Consider the following 24,045-nt stretch of genomic DNA (forward strand, 5'->3'; position numbering starts at 1 on the left):
GTATATATGTATTATACATGAATATATCGCAATATAACGATTTAGTTCCAATAGATGTTACAGATAGCGCTAGAGTCAATGCATTAACACTTCACAAGACAGATTGTTGGCCCCCGAGTCCGGAGTGAATCTATCGAAAAATTTTAAACAAGAGATCGAACGTGAGACAGTGTTGTGCGTATCATTGTAAGTTTTTTTGCGAAGAAAAGAGTGATAAAGATATTATTTCAAGAACAGGGCGCCTAAAAGTCAGGATACGAACCTGATCCATCTCAAGCGCGGTGAGCCGCCGCGCTGGTGGGCCTAGCAGACGACATGTTGGCTGCAGGGAGTACCTCGTCTCGGATGTTTTGGTCGCGAATTTCCTCGGGGATTCTTGAGTGAGGAGAGTGAGCGAACGCGGTGAAAGTAAGGTGAAAAGAAAATAAGACCACTCGAGGGTGTGTGCGAGAGAGGGCACACGGTTGGGTTCCCCGAGTGGTGGTTGTGCCGCGGTCGTCGACAAGAAGCTCGTGGAGAGGGGTAGAGACTAACGAGCGGCGGGGAGGGGGAACCCGGACGAGCCCTCGAAAAATTGAGGAGTCAACGAAACGAAAATTAGAAAAAGAAGAAAAATTTCGAAAATCTTTGGTGCGTAAAGATTTTTTTTGTGAATCTAAGAACTTAGAAAAATTGTCGGGACCGGAATACGAAAAAGTTCATGCGACTTAAAGAAAATCGGTGCAAACTACTCAATCGCATAAATCATCTTCCTTATTTATGGGAGTTGTCGATTCCACGACTTTCTTCAATTTGCTCGAATAAAGAGGTAGTAGCGCACCGGAGTCGATCTATTTTAACTTCTCGTTGTTCTGTCCGAAGGGTAGGGGCTGTGTGGTGAAGCGAGGCGAGGTCGAGCTGTCGTATACACGCGTACGAGTCCCTTCCTTCTGAAACGATTTCGCGTGTGCCTCGTGTTCGCGGGCCATCACAGGAGGCGCATCAGACAGTGCACGTCAACCTATTATCCCAGTCCCGGTCTTGCTCCCACTCTCGAGTATTCATCGTGCCTCGTGTGTACTCCCTCTATCACAACCTGCAGCGAGTATTTCGCGGCCGGTTTTTCGTCAGTGTCAAATCGAAAATTCGGAAGTGATTCGATTTCTTCTATATTATCATTATTTTCTCATCGTATCAACAAGCATTTAATCGTGTTCAGTGTCATTACGCGATTCGCTTATTTTCGTTTGAGTGGATTTATTATCGAGCCAGGTGTTACGACCCATAAACGTCGCTTCCCCACGACAGATTGCCCTCCTAGAAACTCCAATATTGTATATTTATATTCTTTATATTCTGTATATTCATATTCGGCACGCACAAGATATCGAAGTTAGTGTGTTGGACCAGCAGCACTGTCGTCGATCGTGTATAGCTATGATTTCGCGGGTAGTGCGAAATAGTGAAAGAAAAGCTGTGAAGTGAATCGAGTGTAGTGCAATTGAGAAGACATCAAGACATACAGATGCGTAGTTGTTATTAGTGTAAAAAACGGAGATAGTAAAGGGGCGACAATCAGAAAAGGAGAAAGATTAGCACATAAGAGAAGGAGAACGAAAGAGAGAAGCATTAAGGAAGAGGAAAGGAAAAAGAGTGATTAAAGAAGAGAAAGAGAGAGAGAGAAAGAGAGTTTGATAGAAGGATAAAACTTGAGTGTGGAGAAGTACAACACGGTGATAGATAAGTATCGAGTGACAGACACGGCCGGAACGAAGAAACGAACTTATAGTAGGTATACGTCAAAAGGAAGTGAATCTCTACGAATTGCGGTGACAGAGAATATATTTATCGAACATCACATTCACACGAGATAAACAACACGCGTTGACGATAGACTCGTTACGCGAGTCTATTCTCTCTTATTCGGAAGTAATATAGTGGTGAGATTGTCTTTCTCCAAACTGAAACAGAGAACAACAGAAGTGGAAGGGAAGAGCGAAGAGGGTGAGCCGCGCGTGTCTCTCTCGTGGTGTGTCATGGGGTGTTTCGGCAGCCAGAGCAGTAAGGCCAGCCAGGATGACAGCAAGAACCAGAAGAGGCGCTCGGATGCCATTACCAGGCAATTGCAAAAGGATAAGCAACTTTACCGAGCTACTCACAGACTTCTTTTGCTTGGTAAGTAAATTCGTTAAATTTTTTATTTCTTTTTATCTTACTCTTTATAAACATCTTTCGATTATAAGTATATATATTAATATCTTTCTCATAAGATCTTTTATTATGTTTTGTTTGAGATATTTTCTTTTATATTTTTATTTATTTTCTTTTATATATTCTTTTTTAGATATAGTATAATCTATATCTGTGTACACGTGTCACAAACAGAGAAAATTTCCGCTAGAATACCAGTTGAATCGGCTTCGATCACCAATTTTGGACAAAAAGCGTCCGGTCAGAGGATAGGCCGAACATTATCGCGATGTTCAGCAGCGCGTAATTCAATTTTATCGATTATCGTATGAGCCGGCACCCACGAATATCCAGCGAGCTGGCTGGCTCATGTTGTACCCTTTTCGTGTCGCTCTCTTCGTCTCCTTCTTCTCCTTCTCTCGACCGAAGTCTTTTTCACATAGTCAGCCAATACGGATGTGCGCGTGCGCTCTCACACATGCACACATACTATCTACTTATTGCGATACTTAACCCAACACCTAGCCATTACCTTCCTATTCTTCGTTTATGTAGGTCGTCGTTCTAATTCGACGTGTGGACGTGTGTTGTGTGTTGCGTATAGTCGATTCGTAGCTGTAGGCTACGAAGCAACAGCTGTTACTGTATTGTTTCCTCTACCGTGTGCAATTACGATTCTGTTTTCCGTTTACTATTCCTTTTCCAAAAAAAAAAATACGATAATATGCTACTATCTTATGCTGTGTCCATTGAATAACCTTCCAAATGATCATGTAGAAAATCGATATCGATCTTTAGATATATATATATACATATATACATATGTAAAATCATTGCTTTTTATTCCTTTTTTCTTTTTTATTGCAAAAAAGAAAGAAAGAAAAGAAAAAATCATTTTTTATGTTTTAGGAGCGGGAGAGTCTGGGAAGAGTACCATCGTCAAACAGATGAGGATATTGCACGTGGATGGTTTCAGCGAAGCGTAAGTTTCGTTGCTCCATTATAGCTTTATTTTTAAGCCAATCTAATATTCGATATTATTCGTACAACACGTATGAATGCATTCGATATAACACGTTAACGGTGACTGATATATAACCTCTAGTCCTTTTTTTCTTCTCATTAATGTGCGTTTGTAAATGATTTAACTCGCGACTAATTCGATCCATCGCGTGATTGCAATATCAACACGTGGCTTCAGTAAATTAGACTTTTTTTTTTTAACTTTCTTTTATATTTAATATTTTAATGTTTGCTCTATTTTCTTGTTATAAATATTAGCCTAATTCTTATTAAATTCTTATTAAATTGTAATTCTTTTATATAATCTTTCTATAAGTACAATATATAGTCTTTCAATACTTTTTCTTTGTTTTTCGCTGATCGATCCATTTTCACATCCAGCTGTTCATGTTGGAAAGCATGCGGACGAATCAAAAATAAAGTCGCGAAACGATGCAGGCCAGACAGAAACAAATCGTTATCGTATAAAGAATGTCGGTATACGTGGAAAATCAGAAACAACTAGATAGAATGAAAACGACGTGCAAACAGACTGGCTCGGCCCGATTCGTGTGTGTCGTAAATTCTGTCTGCCTCCGGCTCTGATAACGAACCCGAACGCGCGCCTTATTACTTATTACGTTTTGCGGTGATTTCTTTTTCATTAGCTTATTTTTTATTTTTCATTCGTTTATCCCTTTTCTTTTTCTTTTCATGTTTCTTTCATCAAAATTGTCGCGCATTATCAAATATTCGCATACGAACAACTGGATTTGCTTCAATATGAAATCGCGGGAAAGTGTTTCCATCGTCGAATTTCACAGGCTGTTTTTTGCTAGCGACGCGATTCTAAGAAGCATTACGTGTTCAACGCGCTTGATGCAGATTTCGCTTGTTTACTATGGAAACATACCGTACAACCTCGCGTATTTTTAGTCTTTTTTTCTCTTCTTCCTTTTACTTTCCTACCCTCTGGCATTTTTGCATATAACATACGTACAAATTCTTGATTGTCTGTCTCCTCTCGATCATACGATGTACACGATAACAATCTTAGGAATTTTAATTGGTTTCAATTAAGCAAATAGAATTACATAAATATATTTACATTTGTAATAGAAATTTTTGGAACACGGTAAATGGGAACAGCAAAACGAAGCTTTTAACGTATAATCCTAGCGGTAAAATCGTTGATGTAGGCGGTCGTTCGATTATTTTTAGCATTCTTATATTCGAATAACGCTTGTAATAGGCCGCGAATCTTTTTAATCCGCGGTCACATAAATTCGAAATATTAAAAATTGAGAGATCGTTCAAAGAAGTTGAAAAAAGAGGGAAAAAATAGAAAAGTAGAAAAAAAACGAATTTTTTTGAATAGAAAAAAATTTTTTTTGCGGCAATAACATTGTATTGTAAACAGCTTGAATAATAATTCGATAAAAATGTGAACCTGATTAAATTGTCGTCATTTTATAATGTATCTGTATATACACACATATATACATGATATACACGAAAATTTCAAATGAATGGCGACAGGTATTACCATAAAACGAACAAGGCTCACATGAAAATCCATTGTTTTCAATAGTTTCGTCAGCAAAGAATACCGTATCGATCGTTGATATTTAGATCCAACGCGAAATTTCCAATATGTCTCCAAATTGATAAAATCGTTATATTAAAACTGGCGTGATGCCGTGTGATCTAAAATTACCGAATGACTCCGAAATTAATAATGAAAATACATATGTATAATATATCTATCGTTCGATGTTGTTTCGATATAATCGAAATAATAATAAATTGTCATCTTAAGTTATCGGTTTCTTTTTTTTCGCACGGCATTAAAATGTATTTATCGATATAGCGAGATCGAGATCGGAGGATGAAGTACATCGTTTGTTTCTCACGTTTTTCTGTGCAGGGAAAAGCGGCAAAAAATCGAGGACATCAAAAAGAACATCAGAGACGCGATACTGGTAAGAATTATTCCTTTTTCGATATTTGTTTACGCTATTCAATTTCATATTTCGCGCGGCATCCAACACTCGTTCAAGATTATGTCTACTGTTTATTTTTATTCCACTGTGTGGATCTTATAATCATCATTCTTCGGGACACGCATAAAGCGTAAGATAAAATAACTTGTGTAATGTGTTGTGTGCTCTATATTATTTTTTCGTTTCTCTAAGATAATTATCCGTAACAAGTGGCAGATCTTATTATGATATCGATGTTGGATAACACTATTACTGGTAGATCCCGTAAATATTCGATTACATTCAGTATATTTTATGAAAAATTGTGCCTCTATTAGTAAAAAAAAAAAGCAACTCGATATCATTTTGTAACACATAATTATATTTTTTAATAACTCTTAGTCTTATAATGTAGATGTGTCCTCGATTAACGATGCGACACACTTGCCTTTTCCGAAAATATCCTTTCGAAGTAATATTCGCGAAACATGTTGAATAACGCGGTATATTCTGGGAATTCAGTGATTTATAGCTAAATCGATACTAAAGCGTTGATGTTTTCTATGCCGATGGTATTACAGCGAAGGAACGAGAATCGCCACGGAATCGAACAATTTTTTTTTTTTTTTAACTTCAATAAAAATTTTCTTCCGTGTGATTTCTGAGTCAAAGTTGCGGTATATACGCGAGGTGCGTGTAAACGCGCCCGTTTCGACGGGCGTCCCGTCATTAACGTTACGTGATGCGCCCGTAAATTCGTAATGGTTTAACGCGCCGTGTCGAGGAGAGCAGCGTGCTGTCATCAATTTGTCGTTCGAGGCCGTGTTTAGATACGCGTATCGTCTGTAACCTTGCAATCGCTTCCGTATGTCGGGTGAATGTAATAGACAAGCCTGCCCCGTGGCACTTAAGGATTATGAATGACATATTATCTGTGTAAAGATAGATACGGGCGAAATGGTAATTTCGCATTAAACTCCTGCGAAGAATGCACTTTCTTTTTTTTATGTTCGCGATAACGTAATCGTCGGTAAATCGTAACTATACGCTTTATCGATACGCGTGGAAAGTGTTGCTCTTTTTTTTTTTTTTTTTTTCTTTTTTCTTTTTTTCTTTTTTCTTCCCCCTCTTTTCATCGGATGTGCGTTCCTTTTCAGACGATAACCGGCGCGATGAGCACGTTGACGCCACCCGTTGCTTTGGAGGATCCGGCGAATCAGAGCAAAGTCGACTATATCCAGGAAGTCTCAAACTCCCCGGACTTCGATTATCCCCCGGTGAGTCACAGTCAACTTATTTGTTCCACGTGCTTTTATATGTGTATCTTCTTAATGTAATATAATGAAAAATGCGTTACGGTCTCCGCAAGTGGTTCACTGTCGTTTTTCTTCGGTCGAATAAAAGATCGGTCTGGCGACCGATAAAATACGCGGTACTTAATTTATCATTTGCATCATTTGTTGCGAAGTGTGAATATTATGAGACGGTAAAATAATGTCAAACAGTCGCAACGTATTATCCCTTTCTCACGACGGATACTTTTATGGTATCGCGAAATATTGTGTATAATTTACGATCACGATATAAATTGGCACAATTTCGTCGCGTGAGAGCCACTGTGTGGCATGATCGGTGTTTACAATGTTTACACAGCCATCGCACATGTTGGTGTGCTATACAGTGTGTTCTGGCTATGATGTGCTGCGCCATTCCCCACCTCGTACACGAAATGCGCTCGTGTATATCTTTGTGTCGATCGACTACTGTGCACCTTCGATTATCCAACTCTGTCACGGTGAAAGCGAATCAAGTTTCGGGAAGAAATATTCTTCGATGTAAATCCGTTTTAAATCTCTCTCGAGTGGCGAGAAAATTCGAATATTCTTGGAATATTCGTGGATTTTGACTCTGGTCCAGGTTAAACTGGATACGATCCTATTTCATCGCATCGATCATCCATCTTCGATCCACGATTGACAATGCGTTACGCGTTATATGACGAGAAGAGGGTTAAGATTAAAATTTTATTACCGTGATGATTTTAATGAAAGAGGGCATTATTTCGAGGAGAGCAGACGCGCGCGATTATAAGCGGGAGACGTACGACAAGAATGTTCTGGTATGGATCGCGTAATTTCACAAGCCGGCGCGTATGATGAATCGTACGGTGAAATTAGTTAGGGGAAAACAGGGGAGGGTGTACCATTAAAATATTACGACACGAGCGAGCACGGTACACGTTATTTAACCCGTTTAGTCATTTTATATTCAGGCCAGCAATTCTGCCGCGCCTCTTTGAAACGTGCACTGAAGTTGCTAACGCGATTTATCCCTTAAAGATCCGCCGATTTCTTCTTCTTTCGTACGATATACACGCCACCTCGAAATTTTAACGAATCCGTCTTACGTAACCTCGGATCGATAACACGGAAAATTTATCAACGAGCAATCCTCTCGACAATGCCCTTAAAAGCAAACGTAACAGAACAAGAGCGTTGAATGAAATCTTTTTCTCCCGACATCCCGAATTTCTTCAAGGGGAGGGATCAATATTCCCCCTTTGGCAAGATACGCTTACGTGCGAACAACGATATATAAGAAAATCGATCTAATTCGAGAGAACGGTTAAGGAAAGATTATAGGGGTCGAAGAGGCATTGACATTTTTCTCAGCCAAAAACTTCTGTCACAACTCGGGGAGAATAATGATTTTTCCCGTGCCAAGAAGATCGGGCCGAGATTTCGAGAGTCCCGCGAACGCTTCGAATCGTCGAAAACTACGTGGCGCATCTCGAAATAAAGTCGTCGCGACAAAATAATCCATGTGTTTTGCGTCATTCAACTGGCAGTTGCTGCTACGTGCGTGCATGTGTACATATACTTTTCACGTAGCTTTTGTAGCCCCGATTGTGAATACACGGATCGTGAAACTGTCGTAGTTTTCTCGTTCTTCTCTGTTTCTACGCGTTTCGACATATCATCATTGAGAACGATGCATTCGAATTAATCGAATAAACTCGCTTGATCACGGCTCGAGTTTCGTGTTTTCGAGCGAGTCACTCTCTCCTCGTTCCTTCGTCGAGAAAAAGTATCTGGATTTTTGCTCGACGAAACTTCGCTTATCGAAATACCTTTGACCGGATGTAAAACACCTACGAGCACGAGTAAAGATAGTCATCCGTTGATCGGGTAAGGTGAAGGGTTTAAATTTGAATTTCTACGATGTATACATGTGTCGGTGTGCGTACGAAAGAGAGAGAGAAAGAGAGAGAGAGAGAAAGAAAGGCATTTATGCGTGCGAACAAACGCGTCTTTGTGTCAAGAGGAAGTCAGGCTATCTTTTATTCCGTTTCGCCATTCGACGAGCCGCGTCCAATTTGTCACTGTCGTTTTCGCTTTTTGCATATCTGGTCGTCACTCGTCGAGGATACGGAAGTTTATTTCGAGTCGAATTCATACACCGAATTTGACCACCGCTCACCGTCATCGGCCGCATCTGTGCGGTTAATCCTTGCTTTACGAAAATATAACAAAATAAACGTTCGAACGAAATTTGCGGGAAAGGTTAACTAAAACTAACCACCGTCTAAAATTGTCACCGTCTATACGTCACGTTTATATTTTTCGTGATAATCGCGAATCCAAAATTTCCACACATTATATATATATATATATATATATATATATTATAGCGTGGATATATTATACGAAGAAAGAAATCGGGGAAATCGAGATCGGGATAATTGGTTCAATGATCGTGAACTGTCTCTCTCTCTCTCTCTCTCAAAAAAAAAAAAACACATAAATTTAACAATTCTTAAAAGACTTACGATTTCTCGCTTTGATGCAAATAAAGCACACGATCAATTTTTCCTGGTTATGCTCGTTAAATTAATACTCGTTGATATCTCGAAATTAAATTACACCTCGGTTCGAGAGTTATCACGATTGCCGCCTTTTTTTTTTTTTCTCTCTTTCCCGTCCCGACAACGCTTCGGCAATAGATGTTATTCGAATATTTATCTTGGCTCTGATACCTGGTCGATATCCATTTTTATATAGGGACGGATAATACGCGCGTGCAAAGGCAGTGCGGCGATCACCAGCGAATTAAAATTAAAAATGAGAAATATTTTCGTCGATAACGGGACGCATATTCCTCGTAATAAGTTGAACGGCGAAACTGGTTTTTCTCGTGGACCAAACGCGTTATTCCGAATATTCAGTTGTCACGATGATAGTGGCCGTTGCCGTTCGAGCCAAATTTTCCGTTTCGTCAGAGTCGCACGTTTTCATAGATAATTAATGAGACGCGATAGAAACGGCCGCCAAACCGTGAACTTATTTGCAAACCTAACCGACGGATGCGATCGCGCGCAACGATCATTTATTTTCGAACCGTTATTTCTTCTTCTCATCTTCTCCATTTTTCCACCATTGTTCTTGTAATTATGATTCACTAATCGTTAATTGTAATTCGTGCTTCCAGGAGTTCTACGATATCGTCGAAGCCCTTTGGAAGGACCGAGGTGTTCAACAGAGTTTCGAAAGGAGTAACGAGTACCAACTAATTGACTGCGCTAAATAGTGAGTCATCTCTTGCTTTCACGAACATTAACATTAGAATGAATCGAATGCGCAGGAATTGCGCACATAGTGCGCCGTAACAGTGCCGGGAACCGGATCGATCGATGGTGTATCATTGATAAAAACAAGGGGGTAAAAATTATCAGTCTGTATTCGTAGCGTTTATAAATGGTTGGAGCCGCGACACATGGTTATTTTAATTCGCCCCCATGGTTGATATCGCGATAAGAAGCGCGTGCGATAACGTTTGTATCGACGATAATGGGACCGCGAAGCCGCGCCCGATTTACCCGCGGTTTCGTCCGCAATCCTTTCAACTATTCCGCGCGTGCCATAGAGTATAATAACCTGGAACGAGAACTCGTTGTGTTCCGTGAAAAAAAAAAAAAAGAAAAAAAAGTGTAACGGATCGCCTATGTATGTATGTATCTGTACGTGCATGTTTGTGCGCGTATTGGGCACGTATTTGTTATCGTATCTGACTTGTAAATAATCTGCAACGCGGTTGGATAAATTTTGGAAGCGTTCTCATGACCGCGATACATATATGCTATATCCGTGTATATATTCATGGGCCTATGTGACACCGATTTAATGCCAATGGAGACAATGCCTTAACGAGGTAATCGCTTTAATAGGGGCCGCTCGTTTATCTAGGGGTTCTTGATGAATTGGCCCAACCTCGAACTTTTTTCACGCTGTTCACCGACACGCGAGCTTTTCAGGTATACGAAATTGCTCGAATACTTACCGTGTATACTTACTTCTACTTCTCTTACTCTTTCTTCTTTTCCTCTTTCTCTCCCTCTAGACGATATATTTAACACCGTACAAAATATTCCTTTTTCTTCTACATCTGAATTTCGATTTATCAAAAAATCTTTACGATTTTCTAACGTTGATAGGTCAACGTTTAGGATCTCTCGTAATAAAATAAAGTTCCCTCGAAAGAGAGATGCGTTTGATAATTTTTATCGCTCGGGTGGTTAATAACAAGCTGGTAAATCGGATCGGATGGGAAATTCCCAAAGATCCCGTGTATATATTTTCAACTCGTCTTTTCGAACATCGAGCTCGAAGAGAGGACACCCACCGAACCGATAAATTTATATAAATGAGCGAAAAACTGGTTCGCTCCGGTCCGTCCCGGTCCATCAGCTCACTTTAAACTGTAGCTCCCTTTGAAAATTACATAGGTGGGTGAGGCACATAGGTTGTTGCACTGGATCGTGGTTAATCGTGGCGTGAATCTCGTGTGTAAACGCGAAAACTTATCCGCTAGGCTAACAAATCCCACGTGACCGATGTGATCGTCTATCAATTCGTCGAACACTTTAATTAGAGACAAAACTCGCTTTATATTTGGCCACGCAACCTTGCGCGGTCGTTTCTTCATGCCCGCATACACCAATTACCATGGATGGTATCGTGGCCTGTATCGTTACACTGTCAATGGCAGGAGAGAGATTAAAACGTTCATCGTTGGTGTGATGCCCCTGGGGAGAGGCGAAACGAGATACCATATATATTCACGATCGACGTTTAGCGACTTGGCAAATAACGTTTAGCGGCGGGATCGCGATCAAGATCACGGTGATAGTTTTCGTTTCGGTTTAAAAATATAGTTAGAACCCGGTTACAACCCGGTTACTGCACCTCTTCGTTCGTGCACACGTACGTTCGTGTGAATTTTTTAACCCCTCTCTTGTTTCTCCTCTTTTTCTTTCCTCTCGCTCCCTCTTCTTTCTTCGATACCCTCTGTCTCTCTCGTCCTCTTGTGGAAGGAGAGAAAGAGATAGAAAATCCGTCGATAAAAATAGTGCATCGTATTTTTAGAAAACACTGCTCGAGATATAAGATATTCGCGTGGACCACGGAGACGCTAGATTGTTGTAATTTTGGACGCTTGTTTGCTAAACACGCCTCTCATTCTTGATACGCGATCAAGGATTACGTACATACATACGAGAAGATAAATAATTGATCGTGAAAGTAACGGATTCGTTTTTTTTTTCTTTCTTTTTTTTTTTTTTTTTTTTTTTTTTTAACAAAGAGAATCAAAATTAAACAATTTGGAATATACTCGGATATATTTAAAAAAAAAAAAACGAGAAATACGGAAAAATATCGTCGAATTTATATCGATCCACGGTGAATAGATATTTGTTCTCAGGGAATAAGAGATTATTCCTATGCAACAACGATTGATTTATTATCGATTGTTGGTTTGATCAGTCATTTCTGATTGGAATAATTAATCAGATTTTTAATAAAATTCACAGACAAAGAATGTTGTCTGTGTTATATCTTTTCTCTAATTTTTTCGTTTCGCTTTGAAAATTTAATTCGAAGCTACTTTTCATATCAAATTTTTCTTTCGTATTGAAGATAAAAAGAAAAATCGAGGAAAAAAATAGGAAGAAAGAAAGAAAAAAAAATGTACAAGAGAGAGGAAAAAAAAGGAAAGAGAGAGAGAGAAAAAAAAAGAAAACGCTATACACGGGGAGAATCGAGTAACGTGCCAATTACACGATGGAATACCTCGGCACACCTTAAAAAAGGAAACACGTGTCTCTATATATAGACGCTGGTCTATATGCTGGGATCACTGATGTTGCCACACATAGTTCATGAATGTTTAGGTCGATAACAATCTTCTTCCGTGGCATCGTCACGTTAGATAAAAACTAATATATTTTATATTCTCGTGAATAACTTTCGATTCCTGTGCCTCAAATATAGATCGATGAGATCGTTTCGAAAGATCTTTTTTTTTTTTTTTTTTCTTTTACAAATCACTACCATATTTTTTTTTTTTTATATAAGATTAGTTTTTGTGAATTGAGTTATATATCGAATCTTTGCACATTTACATCAAGACAAGAAACAATAAAAACGTGATGTAAATTGAGATAATCGTGATCGTGAGGTAATTGGAATCGCCAGGTTTCTTAAATATTTACGATTCGAGGCAACGATCGTTCGTAACGAAACACAGAATGTTAGAAAGCTTCGAAATCGAATAAAGAATATACTTACAGGATGTTCAACAGGATTCGATTTGGTCTGTTTCGTTATTTATTTAGCATAGCATTGTTTTGTGGTTACTTTAACCTCGTTTAAAATTCGCTGTAATTTATCTTAATGAAACTAACATACTTTATTTACCTTATTTTACATATCGTTTACATTAAAAAATTCGTACAGAAAATTTTCAACAGCCAGAGATAGTTGAATATATGAATATTTAATTTTATTGCATCCTCCATTATCATTTCTCCGCAATTTTCCGATAAAATAATCTTGACAGTTGAATCGATGATTTTAGAGACTTTGACAATGGAATGTCGAAAATAGTAGGCGCCATATCGTGTCTTATCGTTGGAAATAACATTGTTAGAGTTGACCTCAAGGTCGGTGAAGTTACACCGCTTTGGTAACCAGAAAATCGTTCTGCTGTAGCCAGTGGGTCACGACCTCCTTCCTCTTTCAATTCTCCCGAGGTCGATAACCTCATTTCAGTGCGAGCGCGCCAATTTCGTGACCTACCTTTCTCACGAGCCTACACGAGGTTCCATGTAGCCTCTCTCCTATCCCAGAGACTCCCGTTGCCTCTCCTACGCCTCTCCACTTGCCGAAAATCAATTTCGCCGATTTCTGCTTCCTCGAATTCACTCGAGGAGCCAAGTTTCTGGTTACTTACGCCTCTCGAGGTCATTGAACGCTGTATTAATTGCCGTTACAACATTTCTCCTCCTGTATCTGTATATCTCGTTCCACTTCCTTCGTACTTTTTAACTCGTGTATATCATCTTCTATAACGAACAGTGGATAACATTCCAGAGATAGTAGGTAAATAATTTTGAAATTTCTCGAATTTGTAACGTTGTAATAATATATTCCTTCCGTTCAAAGTTCCGTAATATACCGAATGAAAAACTGAAACTCTGTACGGCTATTTAATATCCGTGTCGGGGAGCAGTGGTGGTGTCTGTCAGTAAATATATTATCACCGTCAACCGACTGTGGAAGGTTGCATGATGGTGTCAAAGCGAAGATCCACCCTTGTAGCGCTCTCGCATGTATATATATATATATATATATATATATATATATATATATACACATACATATATATACCTGTACCAGGGCGCCGGTATACATGCATGAAGCTAAGTCTGCACGTACGATTGATGGCGAGCAGCGGTGGCAGTGACCCATGACCCGGATTGGAAACTGGGTGCTAGAGAGGCATACCCGGCGAGGCCGAGAGGGCGAGAGTTGGGGTTAGGATAGGACACCACCGAGGATCGATTTTCCCCCTTCGTGCGCTCTCATCCACCCTAGACACCAGCCGGGGAGGGTCTTTTGAGAGAAACAGAGAGAATATAAAAGAGAGAGGAAGAGAGGGGGGGGAGGGAGGAGAACGTGGATACGAGGATAGAGGAAGAGGAAAAAATAACGAGAAAGTATTAGGAAGAGAAAAAGGATGGGAAATATGAGAATCTCTTTTCGATATTTTCTCATTCTCTTCCCACTCTTTTTCCAATTTCTCTTATTTATCGTATCGTATCATGTGTATTATTTTCGATAATACCGTTTCGACTCGAAGTTTTGCGGCTTCCATCCGAATCGAATAAATAAAAAATTTTCTGCACTTGATTAAAAGTTTAGAAACGTTTTCAAGCGATTAATTTTATTTTTCTATGATCGGTATTTCGAATATACGGATACCTCGAATCCATCTTCCCTTGCTCAGCGTTTTAAAAAAAAAGTGTGCAATCACGAACACAGTGAAATGGAGATGATATCCGTAAATGTGTGAAGTGACTCACACGATAACAATGCGGTTGATTGGTGACGATCGTTATCGGGGATGGTCAACGTTGATCAGAAATAATCACATATATACATTGGATTATGGCGTAGCTCATTATATTATCGAATCGAACACTTCGTAAAAAATTTACAATTTCCACGAAGTCTCGATACACGAAATGTGTAATCGTATCTTTTGTTCTCTGTTCCAGTTTTCTAGATAAGGTAGCCATTGTTAAACAACCGGATTACACCCCCACAGAACAGGTAATGATCGGCACGAGCTTCTCACGTGAAAGCGTTATGAAGTGTGAATGATAAATTTTATCGATCTGTTCCAGGACATCCTCAGGTGTCGAGTCCTCACGTCCGGTATCTTCGAAACACGGTTTCAAGTCGACAAAGTAAACTTTCAGTAAGTCCTCACCGATAGCTGCTCGCTTTACTCCAATGTCGTCTAACTATATATAGACGACGTATTACAGTAACATCGGCCGACGGTAAATATAACGCAAAGCAGCGACGCGCATCTCATCCCAGCGTATATATTACAGCTATAGACTTACGTGCTATACGTGCAGCGAAATCCGTTAGCCGCGTTAACGCCTCCACAACTTTATAATATTTTCCCTTTTTGCCTTGTGGTCCCCGCCTACCTCTCTCGGTTAGAGATCCTATATTTCGCGTTAACTTTACGAAGGAACATTATTTATCGGTCCCCTGTACAATTTCACACCAGTCAAAGTTAAATTTGTGAATCGATTTTGATTTCAATTTTTTTCTTTTTTCTTTTTTTTTTTTTTTTTTTTTTTTTCACTCGTCGTCGACGGTGTTACGTAAAATATATAGTATGGACGATGTTCTCCAGTTTCCAATAATATTCAATGATTGCTTGTTTGCAGTATGTTCGACGTTGGTGGTCAACGTGATGAGAGGAGAAAGTGGATACAGTGTTTTAACGATGTAACGGCAATCATATTTGTAACAGCATGTAGTAGTTATAACATGGTACTCAGGGAGGATCCGACAAAATTGAGACTCAGAGAAAGTTTGGATCTCTTCAAAAGCATTTGGAACAATCGGTACGATTCAATTTGATAGCTTTTCATAATATAATGTGATTTGAAATAATTTTTACGTATTTGTTTTTTTTTTTTTTTTTTTTAGGTGGCTTCGCACAATTTCCGTAATTTTATTCTTAAACAAACAAGATCTATTAGCGGAAAAGATAAAAGCAGGAAAGCACAAATTAGAAGATTATTTTCCAGATTTTGCGAGATATCAGACACCGGTTGATGCTGGGGTGGTAGTAGATCCTTCGGAACCTCCTGACGTTATGAGGGCCAAGTACTTCATTAGAGACGAATTTCTTGTAAGTACATTCCAATAGAGATTAGGAATCGTGTTTTATTGCGCAAGCTATAAAATTTCTCGATTCGATTGTTTGCAGCGTATAAGCACAGCGAGCGGCGACGGCAAGCACTATTGTTATCCGCACTTTACATGTGCCGTCGATACGGAGAACATCAAGAGAGTGTTTAACGATTGTCGGGACATCATTCAACGGATGCACTTGCGCCAGTACGAGCTCTTGTGACTTCGTTCCTGCCAACATGTCCTGTCATCTATTCGTATAAAAATTACGGTAGTGATCCATCTTGAGCTAACGCGAGTCAAATGAATCGTACCGTGGGCGATCTGAATAATATCGCGATGTACGACGATATAATATAACATTGGTGCGTGGAACTCTTCTTCGCTTATCTGAAGCCGTTTAATTATTCAGAAAGTAATGCGTCGAAGACTCCGCGTGCATGCATACATGATTGATGACTGCGAGTCGATCATTCTTCTTCGACAGAGAGTTCAAGGAGAAAAGTTGATACGCGGTGGTTGGGGATTACCTAAAGAAAATCTGTCTCGCAATGGAGAGAATAGTTCTCTTTTTTTGCACAGAATCGCTTACTATGTCATTGGTGTACAAGCAAATTATGCCCTATGCGCATTCTACTCTAACGATCGTTTTGACAGAAAAAAAAAAAAAGAAAAAAAAGAAAAAATATCTTGGGCATTTCGATTACTCGACTCCTTTTTTTAGGTTCCGTCGAGAGTGTGCTGAACGTCCTGAATGGGGGGGGGAAATAATATTCTTTGGTAGAAAAAACTCGTGCAATTTTAACTATTACCTCGTTAATTTTATTCTTATTACGCATCAATTTGTTGATAAGAGTGTGAGAAAAAGAGAGAGAGTCTGGAAGAGAGCGAGGATGTACGAATGTTTCAACGTGGGCCATTGTTACAAACTAACATGACGGCGATCGCCTGGCTCCTTCGTCCGGCACACTCGTCGCGTTATTATCTCGTTCAGATTTAGTATTAAGAATGTCTCCTTAAGATTTAGATGATTTCTCCGATAAAAAAAATCCTTGATTGAACGTTGAACGTTTCTTTACTCATTTTTCGAATCTCTATTTTTTCCCCTTAAAACGAATTTAATTATATCTATCTCCATACTGTTTATTGGTAAATTAATTTTTTCGAATTTTCGAATCTCGATTTTTAATCACATTGGCCCGACCCGTAGGAGTCTCAGCCGCACGTCTTTTTACAAGAAGAGTATTTTGTGAGATTTTACAGTATTTCGAAGAGCGTTTTAATTATATAACATATGTATCAAATATGTACAGGGTGACCGTCCACGGATTCATGTTTTTATGTACGTTTCCTATGAATCGAGATTCCTCATTGATATCGTTTTTACTGATTTTCATTGAACTATTTTAATTCGTGTACTTAGGCACATAAATATTGTCATTGTAGCTAGTGTCTACATGTAAATCCTAAACGTACGCAAGAGAAATGTGCCACGTGGGAAATTCGTTTTACACGTACACTTCTGACTATAGTGTTAGGCTCCAACTTTACAACAATCAAAGTACATTATTATAAACGTTATAACATACGGAGATAATAATATTTTGCTTTATTTATTCGATTTCGTAACATAATGTCTCGTGTCTCATTTTTCGAGTATTAAATGCTTTGTATCCTGAGAGTATGCAATGGTAAACGTGTACAAATTTCGATCGGTGCATACAAATAATCAATTATCATCCGAACTTCTTAGGGTAAAGTTTTCTGAACCAAAGTGCGATGTGTGAATTTCTTATCTCACGTATCTGTACTATTTGGACACCCTGTATATGGTAAATCTCCTATTATTTTCTTTTAAATCTCGATTGTATTTTTTTCTTTCGTTGTACTTTTTTTTTTCTTTTTTGTTTTTTTTTTTTTTTTTTTTTTTTTTTTTTTTTTTTTTTTTTTTTTTTTTTTTTTTCTTCTCTCTTCTCAATTTCATACCAGAATCCAGAGGACGAGAGGGATTTGTACGCGTGTGCGAACTGCTTCGAAACTACGCGCATTGCGGTTATATCTCGCACGTGCGTACACGTGCGCATTCTATTATAATTATATAAATTGATAAATTGATATACATATTAATAACAGGGAAAAAAGGGGAAAAGAAAATATTCATCTCGAATTGCAATGCGCTTTTTTTTTCGTGGCAGCACGTTCGCTCGTATATTTACATACTCGTACCCCTACATTAAAAACCGGGTTACTGATCTGTGTAACATCTACTTTTATAATAGATAACAAGAGTTTAACGTCAAATTAAACTGAATAAAATAAGGATACGAATAAGCCACGTTCCGAAGGTTTATATAACACGTCGTAAATATATTAGGGCATCCGGTCTTACTATCCTTATTATTGTCTTTTTTTTTCTCTTTTTTTTTACACATTTTTCTTATTACATTCAATCATGTTTATTCCTTTTCTTTTTATTTATTTGTCACGATTAATTATTTCTTCGTAAAAGAAATAAGAAGAAAATTGTTCATGAAGAAATATTTCTCAAAGGAGAATGTTTTCCATTTTTAGTTTTTATAACGTATCTAGTTTATTTTTGTATCGATATGTATCGGTTGTTTAAAAAGTGTTTTTATCCACAAATATGGATAACCAGATTGATTTCAATCTATCTCAATAATGTTCCGTCTAATCATGTTTAACATTGTGGCCGTTGAAACGATGAGGATAGAAATTCCGGACATTGCATAAATGGTTACTCCGTACATGCTAACGAGCCCACACCCTCATAAATGTATTCTCATGTAATATCAATGTATGGGCCCGTGTGCATACATATATATGTATACCTATCGTACTAAACATAACTGACAAGCCATAGTTTGTAACGGTATTTATAACTTTACGAAGTGTTATTTTTACTGTAAAACTTGATGACAGATGTAAGAGTGAAAGCAAGGATGCAAAGGAGTGAAAGACAGTGAGCCTGTGCTGCGAGTATACATATATATATACATATATATATATATATAAAATATTACCTGTCGATGAAACTTCCGTGAAACTTTAATGTTCATCCAGCACAAAGAAATATGAACCATCATTTTGTGTATGTCAGCGCATGAACGAGTATTGTGTAATTGTAGTATTGTTGCGAGTATTTGTAGGTCTTGTGTCTCGTTATAATTTTTTTTTCTTTTATTTTTTTTTTTTTTTTAACCGAGAAACACGTTCGTTCCAATTCTGAATGCTTTATCCAATGATATCGGACAACAAAAGAATAAAAATAAAAATTACGTAAAAACGTACTGGACTCAAAAAAAAAATAAAAAAGTATTCCTTCGAACGATTGACCGTTTTCGCGTCGGCCGCGATGCAATAAGGATAAATGCAGAAGTAAAAGAAAATACTTGCTACTAATCACTTGTTGAATGTAAATGAAATTCGTAAATGTAATTATAATCGACTATTGTGTGCGCGTACACAAGCGAGAAACAAAGCGGATACCGAATTAATAAAATAATTAATAAAATATTACGTGGCCACGATTATATCGATATATACATATACATACATTCATTATATATACGTACATATATATATTGTATACATACGCCGATCGCACAAGTTTTTTTTTTTTTCTTTTCCGTTTATTGTACGTACAATGTATCAGGCATGTGAATATGTACATGTAAAAATAAGCGGTGCAAGTAATTATTATTTGTAAATACAATAATAGCAGATACAGATATAAAGCAATGACGCATCGATAATAATTTGACAAACACTGATTCAAAACTGTGCGTTTGGTTTATGAATGGTACTATTCGCTAAATAATGTCCCTATAAACATTACGTTTTACGTTGGCGATTTTGTAAATTGCATAACGCCGCTTAAAAAAAATGTATCGTGCATTTAAGTCTTTTTTGATAGTGATTGCGATCATTTTTCTTATTTTAAGATAAAGAAAAAAAATTTTTCTTTCTTATCCTCCTCGATTGCTGCAACAAAATCAAAAACGGCCCATTTCGCATTTTGTACAAAAACGAACCACCCCCTATTTCTTCTTTCCTCGCGATACGACGCCCCCCTCCCCCTTCTCCCCCGTGCAAGTCGGAAATCGTCGATGAATACGATGTAACACGTCGTCCACGAAGCGTATTAGTCCCTTTGTGGACCACGTTGTTGAGAGTATTGCCTTAAAAAAGCGAAAGTCAAGGTAGACGTGTGCAGTGAGCATGGTTGAAATCGTCGTAACGAGAGACAAATGTAACATTTGTTGCGATTATCGTTGGTGATAATGACCAATGATCGAATTCGCGAAAACGATTTTTCAAGTTTCTTTAATTGATTCCAAAGAATCAGAATTGATGGAGAAATTAAAAATTCGAAATTATGAATTATGAATTCGTTACGCGTTACTAACTAAGCCACGGAACGTCTGCTCGTAGATAAATACGCGTTTTATGCTATCATGCTCGCGTTTATGTTAAGAATACAGAGTCATTTATTGTGATCGTCTTATCGTTATACTGTTACTCGATAAAAAATTGTCTTTACACAGTCAGATTTTATTAAAGCGAAAGATGTAGTTATAGTATACTATTATTATCATCATTATTATTGTTATTATTATTATTATTATTATTATTATTATTATTATTATTATTATCATTATTATTATTATTATTATTATATTATCATTGCTATTCTTCATTCTCATCCTTCTCATCCGTCGTCACATTGTCATTATCATCTTCATTCTCACCATCGTTATTAATATTTTAATCATTCATTATTGTGATTAGCGATTACCGTTGTAATCATTGTTAAAAGCTATTTTCGGGAGAAATTAGATTCGTCGATTTAATCTAGAGCGATCTATTTATTTAAATGACTACGATCAACGCATATTGAAAACATTGTAATTGCTATATTCGAATATTGTGGTTGTCGTTTCGAATAATAGAGATATTCGTCTTTCATACATCGTAGTTATTTATAAAGAAATATTTTATCATCAAAAAGAGAAAAAAAAAAAAAAAAAAAAAAAGAATTTCACATTTCACTTCTATCGAACATCGAGCCAGAAACTTGGATTGTGACTTGGCGCATAATTCTAAGACGATTTAATGAGAAACGAAGTTTTCAGAAGTCTTAATGCAAGGCGAAGGTCGACTCGTGAATGACATATAACACATCTATGTATGCACATGCATAGAGACTGAATAATCGTTCTCAAAGTTATCAGAATTAGTAAATCGATGACGCATATACAAATGCATGGAAAGTCAATAAGTTCAATCGTTTGAGATTACGATTATCGTGGGAATAAATACCGATGCATTTTCTACGTGTACAGAGATGTAAACGTGCTATTTTTATTTTTCATCAAATTATTCTCATCGGAAAAGTGAAAAAGAAGAATCGGGAAAGCATCATTTCGAATCGAGTATTCGTTTTAATTTACTTCAAATAACAATAATATACAATAGTATTTTCATCAGTTTTTTATTTTTTATAATATGTTTAAAAGTAAATGCAGAATTAATCACTTGCGTCAGACGATTATTGTGATATAATTCGTGACGTTCTTTGAATATTTTTAATGATCACCCTTGCATATGTAATGGATATTTCGCGAAACTGTTCATGATTAATAAGCATTTCATTAGAATGGACGCGTAAACGTAATATGATCTTGTTGAAAACACGATCTTTCGGAGATGAATCCTTACCATTATCTCTATCTTTCCATCCAGCCGTTCGAATTTACGAATAGGCAATAAAAAATGTTCCACTGTCTTCAATCTAAAACATCTTGACTATTTTGTATCATGGTTCCAAATGTTTCCCGATTATGGGTCGTGTCTGCCTATATATTTTTCGTTGATTTTTCATACTTGGCCAGAAACCGAGATTGCTTTAATAGAACTATTAAAATCATGATTTTATATCGATAAATCGTTCATTATCTTCATAATTTTTCGTTCGTTCAATTGAATCGAATTACGATTCAACGTGAGATCAATTTGACTCAAAGAAATACTAAATGAAAAATGTGAAAGAGAAAGAAGCTATTTGAGCCTCGGGCGCGGCAACTATTCTATTCGTTAAATCAAGAAATAGGAAGAACTGTGGTTTCTCGCCACGTATATTGTATCGGAGTAATTTGTATGAAAATATATATGTACGATGATTGATCGTCGATGTTGTCCGAACTTTTTTTTCTAGTCGTCCTCATATTCATTCGCTAGGATCCAAAAAGGAGGATCCATTTTTTAAGAAACGGGAACGTTCGTTTGATACAAAGCGTAATGCTTTACAAAATTACGGAAGACACTTCCAGATGAAAATGGATAATAGTTAAAATCGATAAAATCGAATTTGGAAACTGAATGAACGAACGTTTTCTATTGGAATTACGATTATTTGAAAATTTATTGGAAATTGTATAAAATGAGAACGAAATTTATCTTGTCGGTCACATGACGAATCATTTAATTGCTCGTGCATAAAATATGTTTACGTAATAATGGATGAGAATTGGGAAATTAAAGAGAGAAAGAGGAAGAGAAGAGTTTTATCAACTCGTAAATAAGTACATCCCCCCTTACTTCTTAAAAAAAAAAAAAAAAGACCCGTGTTTTCTCCCTAATCCTTAATGAATTCGTTGTTACGTGTATCTTAGAAATATGTTTAGCTGAAGACTTAAGAAAGATTACTATTGATGCAGGCGCAAAAGTAAGAGTAAAAGAAGAAAGAGTAATATTAAAAGAGTAATATTCGAATAAGCGCTAATTATGCGAGTAAATGGATAATAACGCGTATAAAAAAAAGAAAAAAAAATATACAGAAAAATATAAAACAAAAAATATGCGTGATGTAAATGAATAATAACACAGAAATTTGTTAGGAAATGAAATTAAATGTTGTCTGCCCCATGATTACTCTTGGTATTAAAAAGTTGTGCTCTTGCGAGAACGAGCACAAAGAATTTTTTTAAATACTTAGACTAACGAGTATTCACGATATAACTGCACAATAAAAAAAGTAAAATAAAAAATATAAGCCGACACACATTGCGTACAATGCAATCAAACGAAAAGATATGGTTACTATATAAAATACACGAACAAGTATTGATCGCCTGAGTCGTTTAGTTGTCAAAGCTATTTAAGTAAGGATCGTGGGGTGGACATGTAGTATATATGATATACAAATATATATAAATAAATAAATAAATATATATGTATATTTATATATTATATAAATATATATGTATATGATATAAATATAATTCATTGAATTAAAATGATTGAATGATTGCGTGAATGATAACTGATAATGCATTAAAATAAAAAGGAAAAATGACTCGTACGATTATAAATGTGTTTTTAAATTACAAAAAAATAAAATAAATATTTCATTCTCATTCTGTGATGACTGTCTGAATATGAAAAGAAAAGAAGAAATGTTTTCATGAATCTATGCTGATTAATTAATTAAATTATTATAGCGAATAAACAATTCGACTCGTGTTGTACTAATTGTGCAAAAGAAATAAAATGAAATCACCTACAAGTGTGAAAATATGTGCGTCTCATTCGCTCGTGTCGATGAGAGACGCGTTATGTTCGTATAGCGTGTTATATATGAATCATATACACTATTTAAACAAAAAAGGGAGAACACGTACGCTATATCTGAATGCAGAGAACAAACAGTATGATTTGTATACTGTATAACTTTAGTCGTTTACTATTGATTTCGAGAAATGTGTATAAATTATTATGTGTAATTAAACAAAGATCATTTAGTAAATTCTAAGAGTATATAATATATATATAATATATATATATATATATATATATACAAACATATAGATATATATATTATACAAAAAACTGAATCACATGCGCGCGTGCGCGCACATGCACATATACAAATAAAAAACATACCAAGATATTGTGAAAATTACAAAATCAACAGTACTGCAAGGCCATTGTATTATACATATGTGTAACTAAAATAGCGATGGTACAATTATGAAGATTATAAAAACAATAAACACTTACCATATGTCTTATATACACATATATTATCTAAGTGC

The 24,045-nt window shown here is 36.8% G+C and overlaps 1 protein-coding gene across 1 annotated transcript; it reads left to right on the plus strand.

Moving 5' to 3' along the window:
• Window positions 1-142: 142 nt before the first annotated feature.
• Window positions 143-23,964, plus strand: LOC122720027 (guanine nucleotide-binding protein G(s) subunit alpha). The gene is made up of 10 exons (XM_043946425.1): window positions 143-2,154; window positions 3,079-3,151; window positions 5,099-5,153; window positions 6,311-6,430; window positions 9,642-9,739; window positions 14,770-14,824; window positions 14,899-14,972; window positions 15,460-15,639; window positions 15,725-15,929; window positions 16,008-23,964. The coding sequence occupies exons 1-10, from the start codon at window positions 2,016-2,018 to the stop codon at window positions 16,152-16,154; spliced, it is 1,146 nt and encodes a 381-aa protein (XP_043802360.1). The 5' UTR covers window positions 143-2,015; the 3' UTR covers window positions 16,155-23,964.
• The last annotated feature ends 81 nt before the right edge of the window (window positions 23,965-24,045 follow it).

This window comes from Apis laboriosa, unplaced genomic scaffold, assembly GCF_014066325.1.
Source record: "Apis laboriosa isolate Shangri-la unplaced genomic scaffold, ASM1406632v1 scaffold9_cov152, whole genome shotgun sequence".
Lineage (NCBI taxonomy): Eukaryota > Metazoa > Arthropoda > Insecta > Hymenoptera > Apidae > Apis > Apis laboriosa.